At 59.5% G+C, this 16175-nt stretch overlaps 1 long non-coding RNA gene and 3 gene segments (V, D, J or C); 1 reads left to right on the forward strand and 3 right to left on the reverse strand.

Moving 5' to 3' along the window:
* Window positions 1-16175, reverse strand: part of LOC710905 (immunoglobulin heavy constant gamma 1-like) — a 287235-nt gene that overhangs the window by 86634 nt on the left and 184426 nt on the right. Inside the window, 1 exon segment of the C gene segment in view lies at window positions 13154-13219. Coding sequence covers window positions 13154-13219 — 66 coding nt within the window.
* LOC106995637 (immunoglobulin heavy constant delta-like) overlaps window positions 1-16175 on the reverse strand; it is a 727209-nt gene that overhangs the window by 14947 nt on the left and 696087 nt on the right. Inside the window, 1 exon segment of the C gene segment in view lies at window positions 12824-12873. Within this exon segment, the coding sequence occupies window positions 12824-12873 (50 nt within the window).
* Window positions 59-16175, reverse strand: part of LOC711872 (immunoglobulin heavy constant mu-like) — a 55171-nt gene continuing 39054 nt past the window's right edge. Inside the window, 6 exon segments of the C gene segment in view lie at window positions 59-328; window positions 518-633; window positions 2755-3087; window positions 3268-3585; window positions 3808-4143; window positions 4230-4586. Of these exon segments, the coding sequence occupies window positions 320-328; window positions 518-633; window positions 2755-3087; window positions 3268-3585; window positions 3808-4143; window positions 4230-4586 (1469 nt within the window).
* On the forward strand, window positions 7549-9075 carry LOC144330497 (uncharacterized). Its single transcript, XR_013396750.1, has 2 exons — window positions 7549-8019; window positions 8055-9075. It is a non-coding gene; the product is annotated as an uncharacterized LOC144330497 (long non-coding RNA).

Here is a 16175-nt window from a genome sequence, read left to right on the forward strand (position 1 = left end):
TGCCCTTGAGAAGCATGAAAGTTTTGAAAAAGAAACAAAAACCCTCACAAGAAAGCAGTTTCATGGATTAAATGTGCATATTTATTTCAGGGCAACAAGCGTATACACAGCAAAGCGGTGTGGGGTGGAGCCCCCGTCGTGGTCCGCACGCCAGCCCGCCCCTGCCTCTCTAGAAGGAAGCCTGTGTTAGAGCACATAGCTGGAGGCCGGGCAGGGAAGAGAAACACGCGCCAACAGGCCACGCAGGCCGGGACCCCAGACCCGGAGGCAGCGCCCCTTTGAGTTCCTGTCTCTGGTTTCCGATGTTCTTCTGTTGGGATCATTTCACCTGCGGGCAACAGAGACAGGGTGAAGTGCTTTCCCCATGGTTGGGAAGGGAGCTGGGGCAGAGGTGACCCAGCAGGGTGGTATGGGGGCCTCCGGGGTAGACGTCCAGCCCAGGCTGCTCCCCGGGCTCCATGCTCCCCGGGTCCCACACTCCCCCTGTGCCCTCATCCCTGTGCCACAGCCGTGCTACCTTGAACAAGGTGACAGTGGTACTGTAGAAGAGGCTCAAGAGGAAGAGGACGATGAAGGTGGAGGCAGTGGCCCACAGGTTCTCAAAGCCCTCCTCGTCAGCACTCACCTCCCCCTCTGCAGGAGACACAGCACAGGGGAATAGGGTCAGGCTGGGGTGGCACCCAGCAAAGCCTGCCCCTGGGGCCCATCCTCTAAGCCTACCCTTGGCCCCGAGGCTGTGCTGCACCCGGGGCGGGGGCAGGGAGAGCAAGTGCAGGGGGGCTTGGGCACTGTTCAGGGTCTGGGCTGGGTCCCTGAAAGCCTGATGCAGCGGGGGCACAGCCCGAGGCTGGGCAGGGCTGGGACCCTGAGGTCTCTTCCCAGGAGCCCTGGGGTGGCGGAGAGAGCGTGGGGGATGCAGCACACAGACACAGGCGGGGGCCGGAGGTTGGGGCCCTAGCGGAGCGGCGGCCAGCATGTCCTCACTCTCCTGGAGGGGGAAGCAGGGGGTGTGGCCCTGCCCTTGTGCTGTGGGGGTGGGCAGGTGGGAGGACTAAGCTGGGAGGTGCCCGATCTTCACCCCCTCACCAAGGCCCTGACTCTCCAGCTCCCTTTTGGAGCAGAGTCTTCGTGGGGACATCCTGGCAGACTTGTCCTACCCTGCCAGGACCCAGGGGGCAGACGGAGACCTGAGCTCCACAGTGGAATGAGGACATTCGGGGGGCTACATCCCCTGCACAGATGGGCCCCTGGAGACACCTGGAGCCCAGGACCCCAAAGGGCCAAGAGTGTGGTGGGGACTCCCCAGTTAGGGACAGCACTGTGTGTTGGGTGTGGAGACCTCACTTGGGCCCTGCCTTCCCTGCTTGGGCTCGGTCCTTCCTGGGCTGCTGCTGTCTGACCTCGCCTGCTCCCTGCTGTGGGCTGGGGAGCAGGTGGTCTTTGCAGGGGCAGACTCGCTCCAGCTCATCTCCTGAGGCCTCCTGTAAGAGGAGCAGCCGCCAGAGCAGCCGCCCTGCCCTCTGGGCCCATGCGTAGTCACTGCCTGCCCTCAGCACATGGCACAGGCCCTGGTTCTGCTCACCGGTGGGTGTGGGGCTATCTACTGCCTTCATCAGGAGCCTGGCCTCAGCAGGGTTCACATGCTATCCCTGGGGCCGCTGCTCCCCAGGTAGAGTCCAAGCTGGGTGCCACGGCAGCACCTCCAAGCAGAGACGGAAGGACAAGCAGAGCCTGGGCCCAAAGCCCCGGGGCCAGCATAGCACAGAGAGCAAACTGCTGCAGGGACAGAGTGTATGACAGGGCACCGGGAGAATGCGGGCGGAGGCTGGCCAGCATGTGCACATGTTGTATCTGTGGGTGTGTGCATGTCTGTGTGCACGTGTCCGTCTGTTGTGTGCCTGTGGGTAGACACGCGTGTGTCCACGTGTTAGTGTATGCACGTGCTCCTGCGTGTCTGTGTCGGTGTGTCTGTGTGTGTGCACGTGTCCATGTACTTGTGTCTGTACGTGTGTGTGTGCATGCACCTGTGTGTGGATGTGTGTCTGTGTGTGTATGCCTCTGCTAGTGTGTCTGTGTGTGTGCACGTCCTGCACATGTATGTGTCCATGTGTGCATACGTCCGTGTGTCCATGTGTGTGTGCCTGTAGTGTTCTCTTTGTGTGCCTGTGCATGGTTGTACATGTGTGTCCACGTATGTTTGTGTATGCGTGTGTCCATGTCTGTGTATGTGTGTGCCCATGGGTTAGCACATCTCTGTGTGTCCATGTGTCTGCGTGTATCCGTGTCTGTCCATGTGTGTCCACACATGCCTGTGTGCTGCCTGTATACGTGTGGCCTTGCTTTCAGCTTTCTTCCTGGAAGCAGTAGGAGGAATGGCAAGTCTGAGGTCAGCCTGCTGTGAGCAGCTGCAGGGAGTTCAGGGGTTTCTAGAAGCCACTGTGGCACGCAGGTGGGTGAGGCAGGGGTGGAGGCTGTGGAGGAAGGTGGTGTGTAGGGGAGGTGCAGAGTGGGTGCAGCACAGCCACCACCCCAGCAGGCTAGAGCATTGTGCACTCAGGACCAGTATCTTTTGAATGGATCTTTTTATTTCTAATTTTATAAGATGCAACATCTCACCCCGTTGACACGGTTAGTTTGCGTGCACACACACAGGGTGGCCGGCCGCCCTGAGCCTGTGGGCAGGCCAGCAGGGTCAGTAGCAGGTGCCAGCTGTGTCGGACATGACGAGGGACACGTTGTACAGGGTGGGTTTACCAGTGGACTTGTCCACGGTCCTCTCGGTGACCCTGTTGGGCAGGGCCTCATGAGCCACGACGCAGGTGTAGGTCTCCCCCGTGTTCCAGTCCTCTTCAGACACGGTCAGGATGCTGTGGGCGAAGTACCGGCCTGGGGCCTGGGGCTCAGGCATTGGGGCACTGGTCACATACTTCTCCGGGGACAAAGGCTGCCCCCTCTGCATCCACTGCACGAAGATGTCCGCGGGAGAGAAGCCCGTCACCAGGCAGGTGATGGTGGCCGACTCCCGCAGGTTCAGCTGTTCCCGGGCTGGTGGCAGCAAGTAGACATCGGGCCTGTGCATGGCCACCCCTGTGAGAAGAGATGGTGGTGAGGGCGGGGCAGTGAGGGGACCGGCCTGTGGGCTGGGGGCAAGTCCCCTTTTCCCCAGTTGCCCAGACAACGGGGGAGTGAGGGGTGCTCTCCACCATGCCCCAGAGGCCAAGGGAGGGTCCCAGGGAGTGCAGGAAGAGGGGCAAGAGTGGGGCCTACCCTTGGGCCTGGAGATGGTCTGCTTCAGCGGCGAGGGCAGGTCCGTGTGGGTCACGGTGCACCTGAACCTCTCCCCGGAGTTCCAGTCGTCCTCGCAGATGCTGGCCTCACCCACAGCGCTGAAGGTGCCATTGGGGTGGCTCTCGGAGATGTTGGTGTGGGTTTTCAGAGCTTCGCCATTCTGGCGGGTCCAGGTGATGGTCACACTGTCGTAGGTGGCCAGGTCTGTGACCAGGCAGGTCAACTTGGTGGACTTGGTGAGGAAGATGCTGGCAAAGGATGGGGGGATGGCGAAGACCCGGATGGCTGTGTCTGGATCTGAAGTCAAGAGAAGGGAGTCAGAGGTGGGGCAGGTGTGGATGCGGGTGGAGGCGTGGTTCCCACCCAAAGAGTAGCAACAGCCTCTGCCGAGCCCCTGCCCTTGGCCGCTCTGGGAAGCCAAGGCTCAGGGAGCAGACGGCTGCGTCTGGGTGGTGAATGCCAGACCCAGGTGGACCCCTGTGTGTCGGTGGGTGCCGCCCTCGGGGACAGGTCACTCACTGGGGCCACACACGGAGGACACGTTCTTCTGGAAGGTCAGGCCCCTGTGATCCACGCGGCAGGTGAACACGCTCTGGCTGAGCCAGTCTCTCTCGCTGACGGTCAGTGTGCTGGTCACCTTGAAGGTTGTGGGCCCAGACTCTTTGGCTTCAGCCTCCACCCGGTCTGTGGTGATGCCAGACCCCACCTGCTTCCCCTCGCGCAGCCAGGACACCTCAATCTGCCGGGGGCTGAAACCTGTGGCCTGGCAGATGAGCTTGGACTCTCGGGGGTTGCCGACGAAGCCGTCTCGGGGTGGGACGAAGACACTCACGTTGGGAGGCCGCTCGGCAACCACTGCAGTGAGGGACACACATCAGCCCGGTGCCCGCCACTCCCGCCCCCTTTGGCTCCCTCTCTGCCCCTGGTGGGTGGGCCCTCACCTGGAAGAGGCACGTTCTGTTCTTTGTTGCCATTGGGGTGCTGGACTTTGCATACCACGTGTTCGTCTGTGCCCTGCATGACGTCCTTGGAAGCCAGCAGCACCTGCGAGGTGGCCGCGTACTTGCCCCCTCTCAGGACTGATGGGAAGCCCCAGACGCCTTTGCTGATGTCAGAGTTGTTCTTGAATTTCCAGGAGAAAGTGATGGAGTCGGGAAGGAAGTCCTGTGCGAGGCAGCCAACGGCCACTTCGTTTGTATCCAACGGGGCATTCTCACAGGAGACGAGGGGGAAAAGGGTTGGGGCGGATGCACTCCCTGAGGACCCGCAGGACAAAAGAGAAAGGGAGGGGTGAGGAGCTGCCTCCTTGTGCCCTGCCTGTCGGGGCTGAGTGGCGTTCTGAGTGGCCCTCTCTACTTGTGTCCCACTGTGGCTGCCCCACCAAAGCCAAGGCCACCTGCAGGCCTCCAAAGCCCAGATTATCATGGCTAACGGGTGGTGGGGCCGTGGCGAGGCCTCGGGTCTTTGTCCAAGGCTGTCGGGGCTGCAGGCCTCAGCCCGTCCTGCTGCAGGGCCCAGCGCTGAACACCTGGGCAGACCTGGGGTCTCCTGGAGCAGGTGGAGCCACCCCTGCCACCATTCAGTTGGCTGCACTCTGAGGCCTGCCTGCCCCTGGCTCCCTGCTCAGAATGGCTGAGGGCTTAGGTTTGGGTGGACCAGGCCTGCTTTCCCCTGAGGCAGCAGCAGGTAGGTGCTGCACACACTCAGCTCCCAGCACATGCAGCTGGAGGGCCCAGGTTGCATACCTGAATGGGAAGCCTGGAGCCACACACCCTGCAGGCAGCCAATAGAGAGCTTGGTCCCTCCAACCCAGCTTATGCTGCCCCCATCTCAGCCACACTCCAGCTACCCTGAAGTCTCCCCAGGCAGACAACCCAGGCCTGGGAGTGAGTATAGGGATGGTGGATGTGATGGGGAACGCAGTGTAGACTCAGCTGAGGCTATCCATCTGTGTCCGACAAGATCATGAAGACTGGCCCAGTGCCATGTCTTCCAGTTCATCCCAGCCCAGGCCAGCTCAATCCAGCTCAGCCAAGCCCATCTCAGCAAAGCCAAGCTCAGCTCAACCCAACTCAGATGAGCTCAGACCAGCTCAGCCCAGCCTAGCTGAGCTCAGACCACCTAAGACCATCTCAGCTCAGCCCAGCTAAGCCCAGTTAAGCACAGTTCAACACAGCCCAGCTCAGCACAGTTCAGCCCAGCTCAGCACAGCCCAGCTCAGCCCAACCCAGCCCAGCCCAGCTCGCTCAACCCAGCTCGGCTCAGCCCAGCTCAGCACAGCGTAGCTTAGCCCAGCCCAGCCCAGCTCAGCTCAACCTAGCCTGGCTCAGCGCGGCCTAGCCCAGCCCGGCTCGGCTCAACCCAACTGAGCTCAGCCCAGGTCAACCTGGCTCAACTCAACCCAGCCCAGCTCAGCCCAGCTCAGTCCAGCCCAGCCCGGACCAGCTCAGCTCAGCCCAGCTCAGTTCAGCTCAGCTCAGCCCAGCCTAACTTGGCTCAACCCAGCTCAGCTCAGCCCAGCCCGGACCAGCTCAGCTCAGCCCAGCTCAGCTCAGCCCAGCTCAGTTCAGCTCAGCTCAGCTCATCGCAGCCCAGCCCAGCCCGGTTCAGCTCAACCCAGCTCGGCTCAGCCCAGGTCAGCCTGGTTCAACTCAGCCCAGTCCAGCCCAGCTCAACCCAGCTCTGTTCAACCCAGTCCAGTTCAGCCCAGTTCAGCCCAGCTCAGCCCAGCTCACCCCAGCTCAGCCTAGTTTGGCTCAACCCAGCTCGGTTCAGCCCAGCCTGGACCAATTCAGCTCAGCCCAGCTCAGCCCAGCCCAGCCCAGCACAGCACAGCACAGCTCAGTCCAGTTCAGCCCAGCACAGCCCAGTTTAGCTCAGCTCAGCTCAACTCAGCCCAGGTCAGCCCAGCACAGCCCAACCCACATCAGCTCAGCTCAGCTCAACCCAACCCAGCTCAGCTCAGCTCAACCCAACCCAGCTCAGCTCAACCCAACCCAGCCCAGCTCAGCCCAGCTCAGCTCAGCCCAGTTCAGCCCAGCTCAGCCCAGCCCAGCCCAGCCCAGCCCCACTCAGCCCAGCCCAGCCCAGCCCCACTCAGCCCAGCCCAGCCCAGCCCCACTCAGCCCAGCCCAGCCCCACTCAGCCCAGCTCAGCCCAGCTCAGCTCACCTCAGCTCGGTTCAGCCCAGCCTAGTTCAGCTCAGCTCAGCTCAGCCCAGTCCAGGTCAGGTCAGCCCAGCCCAGCCCAGGTCAGCCCAGCCCAGCCCAGGTCAGCTCACCTCAGCTCAGCTCAGCTCAGCCCAGCCCAGCTCAGCCCAGCCCAGCCCAGCCCCACTCAGCCCAGCCCAGCCCAGCCCCACTCAGCCCAGCTCAGCCAAGCTCAGCCCAGCTCAGCCCAGCTCAGCTCACCTCAGCTCAGCTCAGCCCAGCCTAGTTCAGCTCAGCTCAGCTCAGCCCAGTCCAGGTCAGGTCAGCCCAGCCCAGCCCAGGTCAGCTCACCTCAGCTCAGCTCAGCTCAGCTCAGCTCAGCCCAGCTCAGCCCAGCTCAGCCCAGCCCAGTCCAGGTCAGGTCAGCCCAGCCCAGCCCAGCCCAGGTCAGCTCACCTCAGCTCAGCTCAGCCCAGCCCAGCTCAGCTCAGCTCAGCTCAGCTCAGCCCAGCCCAGCCCAGCCCAGCCCAGCCCAGGTCAGTTAAGCTCAACCCAGATCATCCCAGCTCAGCTCAGCCCAGCTCGGCTCAGCCCAGCTCAACCTGGCCCAGCCTGGTCCAGGTTAGCCCAGCGCATACTGCCCAGCCCAGCTCATCCTGGTTCAGCTCAGCTTGACTGAGCTCAGCCCAGGTCCGCTCAGCCCAGCCCAAATCAGCTCAGTCCAGCCCAGCTCATCCCAGCTCAGCCCAACACATCCCACTTCAGCTCAGTTCAGCTCAGCCTAGGTCAGCTCAGTTGAGGTCAGCTCAACTCAGCCCAATCCAACCTGACTGACCCCAGCGAAGCCCAGCTCACCCCAGCTCAGCTTAGCTCAGCCCAGCCCAGCCCAGCTCAGATCAGCCCAGCCCAGCCCAGCTCAGATCAGCCCAGCCCAGGTTAGCTCAGCCCAGCTCATCCCTACCCAGGTTAGCTCAGCCCAGCTCATCCCTACCCAGGTTAGCTCAGCCCAGCTCATCCCTACCCAGGTTAGCTCAGCCCAGCTCATCCCTACCCAGGTTAGCTCAGCCCAGCTCATCCCTACCCAGGTTAGCTCAGCCCAGCTCATCCCTACCCAGGTTAGCTCAGCCCAGCTAAGCTCAACTCGGCTCAGCTCAGCCTAGCTTGGCTCAGCCCAACACAGCACACTCAATCCGGTTCAGCTCGGCTCAGCCTGCTTCAGCTTGGCTCAGCCCAGTTCAGCCCGGCCCAGCCCAGCTCAGCGCGGCCCAGCCCAGCTCAGCTCCGCTCAGCTCATCTCAGCTCAGCTTAGCCTAGCCTTGCTCAACTCAGCTCAGCTCAGCCCAGCTCAGCCCAACCCAGCCCAGCAAAGCATAGCTCAGCCCAGTTCAGCCCAGCATAGCTTAGCTCTTAGTTCTCTAGCAGGCTTAGCTCTGCTCAGCTCAGCCCAGCTCAGCCCAGCCCTGGTTAGCTCAGCCCAGCTAAACTCAGCTCGGCTCAGCTCTGATGAGCTCAGCCTAGCTTGGGTCAGCCCAACACAGCCTGCTCAGCCCAGCCCAACCTAGCTCAGCTCAGCTCAGCCCAGGTTAGCTCAGCTCAGCTCAACCTAGCTCAGCCCAGCCCAGGTTAGCTCAGCCCCAGCCCAGGTTAGCTCAGCCCAGCTCAGCCCCTGCCCGGGTTAGCTCAGCCCAGCTAAGCTCAACTCAGCTCGGCTCAGCCTAGCTTGGCTCAGCCTGGTTCAGCTCAGCTCAGCCCAGCCCAGCCCAGCCCAGCCCAGCTCAGCCTAGCCCAGCCCAGCTCAGCCTAGCCCAGCCCAGTTCAGCCTAGCCTTGCTCAGCTCAGCCTAGCCTTGCTCAGCTCAGCTCAGCTCAGCCCAGCTCAGCCCAGCCTAGCCCAGCTCAGCCTAGCCTTGCTCAGCTCAGCTCAGCTCAGCCCAGCTCAGCCCAGCCTAGCCCAGCCCAGCCCAGCCCAGCAAAGCATAACTCAGCCCAGGTCGGCCCAGCATAGCATAGCTCAGCTCAGCCCAGCTCAGCCCAGCTCAGCACAGCTCAGCCCTGCCCGGCTCAGCCCAGCTTAGTGCAGCCCAGCCCAGCTTAGCTCAGCTAGTGCAACTTAGCCCAGCTCAGCTCAGCTCAACCCAGCTCAGCTCAGCCCAGTTCAGCCTTGTTTAGTCTAGGTCAGCTTAGGTCAGTTTTGCCCATCCAAGGCCATTTCTGAAAGCTGGATGGAGTTGTCATGGCTGGAAACGGTCAGCCCACCAGACCTGCTTGTCTCAGCTAAGGCCGTCTCATTGCTAGGTTCCTGCACAGGCCGGCTTTCATCTTTTGTCTCCCTCTACTTGATACCCCAGTTTCCTGCAGTCCTGCCCTAGCACCACCTGGGTTTTGGTTCCAAAGCAGTACCAATCATTACCACCCTCCACTACCTGGGTGGAATATTTCTTTGCTGCTTTAAAGTTATTAGAACATCTTCAGAATTAGACCGAGAATTTAGGAGCCTGTACTGTGATAAAAATGAGGAGCTCCCCTTGCTCTAGAATCGGCAGCATAGCTTCTGCACCGAGAGGAGGGTACTGAAATGCTCAAAGCCTCCACCTTCTCAGAGCATCTCCTCCCTTCTGAGTCTGAAATAAACCCCTGCCTTTAAATTCCCTCTAGATAACAGTCATCATTGGAAACAACCAAGAAATGCATTTTATCTGAATTTGCCACTTAAAATTCTGCCATTTACCGCAAATCGCTTTGGAAGGCATGGGCTACTTTCAAGGGCGCGATGACCTAAGTCAATGATTTAGACAAGGGCGATGCCAGTGGGGCTGAAGCATCATGACTCATGCCATCCGCATTCAGAGGTTGCGAAAGAGCTCGGGTGACCTCTCCTTCGAATGGGCTTTAGGGAAAGTTAAATGGGAGTGACCCAGACAATGGTCAGTCAAAAGACTCACACGAATGAGTCTCCTGCTCTTCATCAAGCAAAGACCAATTCCCCTTCTAGTGCAAATAAGACATCAAATACAAAGGTTTAAGAGAAGCGAATGCAGCAGCGGCGGCTGCCTGTCTCTTACCATGTCGGGTGTGTAGTCACTGCGAGCCTTGCAAGGCTTTGGCATGGAATCATTCCTCCAAGTCCATTAACAAAGGCTGGGTCCTGAGCAGCCAGTTGGCCTGGTGGCAGAAGCCACGCATCCCAGCTCTGGGTAGTCCGGGGAGACCCAAAGCCCAGCCCGGGCCTGGCAGGCAGCCTCCCAGAGCCTCCGCTAGGCCAGTCTGGCTGAAGCCGAATCGGTGATTCCGAACAGAACCCGTCCTTCTAAGGTGTCTCCACAGTCCTGTCTTCAGCACTATCTGACTGAGTTTTCTCTTAAGCCACAAACTAACATGTTTAACTGAAATAATTCAGGATAATGATGCATATTTTACCTAAAACTTATCCTAAAGTGAGTAGTTGAAAAGTGGTCTTGAAAAACAACTAAAATGAAGGCCACTCTATCAGAATATCAAAGTGTTTCTCCTTAATCACAAAGAGAAAACGAGTTAACCTAAAAAGATTGTGAACATAGTTATAAAAATAATGCTCTGAGGTATTGAAAACGTGTTTGAGATTAATTATCACATGAAGGGATAACAGACTAATTTTAAAAGTTTTTTGAATGCAGTCATAAACTCTCCCTAAGACTGTTTAATTTCTTAAACATCTTACTGTAAAAATGAGTGCAGTTTAGAAGTTGATATCCTGTTTGCACAAACTAGCAGTTGATAAGCTAAGATTGGAAATGAAATTCTGATAGTTAAAAAAAAAGAGCCTTTCCAGTTTCGGTCAGCCTTGCCTTATTTTAGAAACGCAAATCGTCCAGGTGTTGTTTTGCTCAGTGGAGCACTTTCAGATCTGGGCCCAGGCGAAACCACCTCTTCACAACCAGAAGTGATAAATTTACCAATTGTGTTTTTTTGCTTCCTAAAATAAACTCTTGCGGTGACCTGCTTCCTGCCACCTGCCGTGGGTGCCCAAGACCCCCACGCAGCCATCTTGACTCTAACTCATCATCCGCTCCCAGCTTCACTCAATTAATTAAAAAAATAAACTTGATTTATGATGCTCAAAACTCAGTCCTGCATCAGAGCCGACAGCACTGTGCTAGTATTTCTTAGCTAAACTTACTTTGGCCCTAATTCCAGAGACATACCACTCATGGGTGTTAATCAAATGATAAGAATTTCAAATACTTGGACAGTTAAAAAAGTTAATATACTTCAAAATCTTTCACATTTTTAAGTCATAATTGTCTTAACCATTTTTCTCTGGAGCCACTTCAAACATATCCTGTCTTTTAACATTTAATAAGCACGCCTCTTAAGATGAACAATCCTTTTCTCTTGGAAACCAACTTCAGGGCACTGAGCTCCTGGGGCCTCCCTAAGCCTCTGTCAGGACAGCAGCCACCCTTTCTGGACTACCCGTGCCCCGACCCTGCTCTCATCAAGACCAAGGCTACGCATCCGTCCTGGCTGGATTCACCCACTCTGACAGTTCTCTTTCCAGCCAACAAAGAATTTAAGATGCAGGTTGGCACACAGCGCACCTCATAATTCTAAAGAAAATGTTTCATGATTCGCTGTGTGTGCAGCGATCTTGCAGTCCTACAGACACCGCACCTGAGACACATTCCTCAGCCATCACTAAGACCCCTGGTTTGCTCTGGCATCTCGTCCAAATGTGGCTCCCCAAGCCCCCAGGCTCAGTTACTCCATCAGACACATCCAACCTAAGTCCCATTTTCCAAAGGCATCGGAAAATCCACAGAGGCTCCCAGATCCCCAAGGCACCCCAGTGCCCGTCCCTTCCTGGCCAGTCCGCCCAGGTCCCCTTGGAACATGTCCCGAGGACCAGCCTGCAATGCTCAGAAAACCCCACAGGCAATAGCAGAAAACAAAGGCTCTAGAGTGGCCATTCTTACCTGAGGAGACGGTGACGACGACCCCTTGGCCCCAGGAATCCAAACCGTAGTAATCACAATGGCAGAATGTCCATCCTCACCCCACAAAAACCCTGGGCGCCCGGCTCGCGTTGTTCCCAGCCACCCAGAGACCTTCTGTCTCCAGGCGTCACATGGAAGCCGACTGTCCGTGTCCCTGTCCTGCCCTTCTCATGGAACCCTCCGCTGGCCTCCCACGTACCCCACATTCTGGCCTGACCCCTCAGAAGCCAGACCACTGTCGGCCTGGGACATCCAACTGCAAGCAGACGGCTGACAAGTCACCCCCAGGAGTCCAAACACCCCGGCGGGCACCCATCCCAGAGAGCGGGTGCCTTGGAGCGGGACAGAGTCCTACCACACAATCGTCACCACAGCCCCTGAGAATGCTCCAAATGAAGCAGAGAGTGGTCACCCCAGACCAGCCAAAGGAACCCCCCAGCTGCCGACATCTGTGGCTGGACTTGGGGAGGAGACGCTGGGTTCCCATTTGAAGGGACCCTCTCCCTGGCTTTCTTTCCTGACCTCCAAAGTGCCTCCAGGCCTCTGACCCTGAGACCCCGGCAAGCCGAGTCTCCCTAAGTGGACTCGGAGAGGGGGTGGTGAGGACTCACCTGAGGAGATGGTGACCAGAACTCCCCGGCCCCAGACATCCAATGAGTTGTCACATTGTGACAACAATGCCAGGACCCCAGGCAAGAACTGGCACCCGCTAAGTCCCTGGGACCCTCTCAGACAGAGCCCATGGAGGGCCCGGGGGTTGTTGGGCTAAGGGACCCCAGAGGCCCAGGGTGGCCCTGACCAGAGAGACCCCTGCTGCTGGGCTCAGGAGGAGGGAGCGTCTGGAGCCCTTGCCCCTTGTCTGTGTGGCCGCTGTCGCCTCAGGGCATCCTCCTGAGCCCCCCCCGGCTGCTCCAGGGCTTTCTTGGCAGGAGACCCAGGCACACTTGTTTTCCCCCAAAAATGCAGCAAAACCCCTCAGAGTTAAAGCAGGAGAGAGGTTGTGAGGACTCACCTGAGGAGACGGTGACCAGGACTCCCGGGCCCCAGACATCGAACCAGTTGTCACATTGTGACAACAATGCCAGGACCCCAGGCAAGAACTGGCACCCGCTAAGTCCCTGGGACCCTCTCAGACGGAGCCCGTGGAGGGCCCAGGGGTTGTTGGGCTAAGGGACCCCAGAGGCCCAGGGTGGCCCTGACCACAGAGAGACCCCTGCTGCTGGGCTCAGGAGGAGGGAGCGTCTGGAGCCCTTGCCCCTTGTCTGTGTGGCCGCTGTCGCCTCAGGGCGTCCTCCTGAGCCCCCCAGATTGCACCAGGGCTTTCTTGGCAGGAGACCCAGGCACACTTGTTTTCCCCCAAAAATGCAGCAAAACCCCTCAGAGTTAAAGCAGGAGAGAGGTTGTGAGGACTCACCTGAGGAGACGGTGACCAGGACTCCCTGGCCCCAGTAGTAAAAGTAGTCACATTGTGGGAGGCCCCGTTAAGGGGTGCACAAAAACCCTACTCTCCGACTGTCCTGGGCCAGCTGTGGCAGCCAGCCCCGTGTCCCAAGGTCATTCTGTCCCCAGCACAAGCATGACTCTGCCCACCCTTTGTCCCAGGAGCAGAGTCCCGATTCCCAAAGAAAGGCCTTCTGCTGAACGTGGCCCTGCACAGACCAAGGAGCCACTGGACATTATCTCTCAGCTCCAGGACAGAGGACGCTGGACCCAGAGCAAGGAGGCAGAAAGAAAGCCATCTTACCTGAAGAGACGGTGACCCTGAGCCCTTGGCCCCAGAAATCAAAAGCATCACACAGGGACACAGTCCCTGTTCCTGCCCAGACACAAACCCGTCCCCATGCGGGACACTCAAATGGCTCACATGGCCCAAGCACAGAGCAGAGGCAGCCGGTGTCCCTGTCCCCAGTCACACAGATCACCAGGCTGAGACCCAGGCTGGGAGGGGTGATGTTCCCAGCCCTGGCCCCAGCTCTGCCCACAACTTCTCCTTCCCATCCCTGCCCTCGGCCTGCTTGCCATCTGTGGAGGGTCCCTGATGGGGCTGAAGCCCAGCGGGGTCCCTGACTGTCCTTGGGGGCTCTAGCTGGCCCCAGGGCTAAGTGACAGCAGGGCTCTGGCATGCAGCCCATGGCAGAGATCCCAGGGATGGCAGCTGGTGTGGCCTCAGGCCAGACCTAGACCAGCTGCAGACCCCAGAGACCTGGCCTGGTGCCTGGACAGAGAAGACTGGGAGGGGGCTGCAGGGGGACTCACCTGAGGAGATGGTGATTGGGGTGCCAGGGCCCCAGAGATCGAAGTACCAGTAGCACAGCCTCTGCCCTCCTGCTTCTCCCATACAAAAACACACCCTCCGCCCTCCTGCCAGCCTCCTTTGCTGAGCACCTGTCCCCAAGTCTGAGGCCAAAGCCCTTGCCTGGCCCAGTACACCTGGCTCCCCACTATCCCCAGACAGCAGACTCACCTGAGGAGACGGTGACCAGGGCGCCCTGGCCCCAGAACTCGAAGTATTCAGCCACAGTGAGTCAGCCCTGAGCCAGGGGCTGCAGAAACCCACAGCCGGGGTCCCTGGAGGGCATGGTTTTTGCAGAGCTTCCTATCACTGTGTCCCCAGTTAGCACAGTGGTTCCCAGCTCAGTCAAAACCCTGCGGCTGGTAGGGGGCCCGCAGGGCCTGGGGCTGGTCTGGCTGCGGTCCCCAGGGTGGGTCGGGTCCAGGGGCCCCCAGCACCTTTGGCAGTGCTCTCCCTTCCGCTGTTAGCCCCAGAACATGCGGGAGACCCCAGCCCTCAACCCTGCCAGTCCCTCTTGAGTCTCGTGCCAGTCATTTGCTGCCGTTGAGAATCATTAGAGTGCTGAAGGCTGCCGATTGTGTTTTTCTTTTTCTTATGTAAATTAGAGCAGATCTGAAGCTGGGTCAGTCACGCCACCTCTCATTGCTTGCTTTCTGAGTTGTTTTCCCAGCTGCAGAGAGACCCGGGTGGCAGTGGCTGGGGGAGCCTCCTGGCCTGCAGGGCCACGGCCCCCCTGAGGGCTCCTCGCTGGCCCGCAGGGGCAGGGAGCCTTTCCTGCTCTGATCCCGTCTGTGGGGCCCGGCGTGGGTTGCCTGGCTGGTTCCACCTATTCACCGATGTTCCACTGAACGGGAGGCCTCAGCGGGTGGCGCTGGGTCTCACTCACCACAGAGCCCTGGCGTGGGCTCCCTGTGTGTCCACCAGTGTTAGGTCCCTTCCCTGCACCTTAGCTGGTCCTCAATGAGGTCTCAGCTCTTCCCATGGCGGGTGCCAGGGAAGGTGCAAGGTGATCTACAGGGAGCCCCTCCCCAGGCCCGCACTGGCTGCCTTCCGCCGAGTCTGGGTGAGGGGCTTTGCAGGCACCACTGGCCAGACGCGGGCTGGGTGGGGCCCTCGGGGAGGCCGAGGCCCGCGGCCAGGTGTGAGCATGGGGGTGTGCCCGGCGAGGGCCTCTGCTGGGTGAACTGATGGGCACAGGGTTTCTGGGGGAGGGGAGTTGCCCCTGCAGGCTTGCTGGGGAGGATCTATGTCGGGGCAGAGTTCCAGGGAGAGGAATAGGCAAGGTAAAGGCTGGGAGGCTGGGACCTGTCATTGGAGGTCGCAGGTGGTTTGCTGAGGCCGGGTGGAAAGGGGGCCTGAGTGTCTTGAAGGGGCTGAAGGGTGCTGGGGGCTTGCTTAGAGGCTGCTCAAGAAGACTCGCTCAGGCACCGTGCGGGCAGGGATGAGGGGTCTGGGAGGGAAGCCTGGATGTGGGGAGAGGGTTGGGGCTCCTGTAGGGGTGTGGACAGAATGGCGGGGTTTCCTACAGGGGTCCAGGCAGGACGGGGGACTCTGAGGTACTGTCTGGGGCAGTGGATCTCTCTAGACATGGTTGAACAGTTGCCAGCATGGGGACGGAGTCTTAGGCTGGGAATGGTGAGATAACCCGTCTCTAGCCATGAGGGGCTGAGAACCCATTTGATTAGGGGTGGTTGGGCCCTGATGGCCAGGGAGGCACCTGTGAGGGGGCAAGGTCGGGGAGTGAGGAGGAGGGTGGTCTGGCGCTGGGGGAGTGGTTCTCTGGCTTAGGACTTCTGGCCCTGGGGGGCGCAGGCAGGGTCAAGGGTCGAGGGAGCAGGCTGAGGGTGGGCTGTGCCTCACGCCCCCATGCCTGGGCCTCTGGATCCTTGGGCTGGGGGAGGGAGGGCCTGGCCTTCCCTCTCCTCCTGCACTGGGGTCCTGCTGTCTGAGGAAGCAGTGGGGTTCTGAGCTGCCCTTTGAGACTCACTTGGGCTCACAGTTCGTGGTAGGACTCCTTGAGCCCCCAGACCCTTTCCCAAGGCTCTTCCTCTGATGGTCTCAGCTCTGGGGCCTCCTGCATCCTTTGCAGGGGTGAGGGGTGGGGTTTCCAGGTCCCTCCAGAAGCACTGGCTCCAGCCCTTGCCCACATCCAGCCCTGCCCTGGCCCTGCCTTTTCACACACTTCAGAGGCCCGTTCAGCTCCAGCAGATGCGCAGGCACATGAGGCCCCTGTATATGGTCCCTGTGTGCAGATCTGTGGAGGGGCCAGAGACCCCCATGCCCATAGCTTTGCAGGTGTCTGGGCCCAGCTCCTTCCACAGCACCCTGTGGCTGAGTCCTGGGAGCACACCCTCTGCCCCCACCTGCCACAAGGACACACCAGGGAAAGCACACGAGTGTCACAGACATGGTGGCTGGATTGTGCAATGGGTGGCCAGGGCAGGGCCCACAGGCCAGGTCGAGTTGGCCCCCA

This window comes from Macaca mulatta, chromosome 7, assembly GCF_049350105.2.
Source record: "Macaca mulatta isolate MMU2019108-1 chromosome 7, T2T-MMU8v2.0, whole genome shotgun sequence".
NCBI lineage: Eukaryota > Metazoa > Chordata > Mammalia > Primates > Cercopithecidae > Macaca > Macaca mulatta.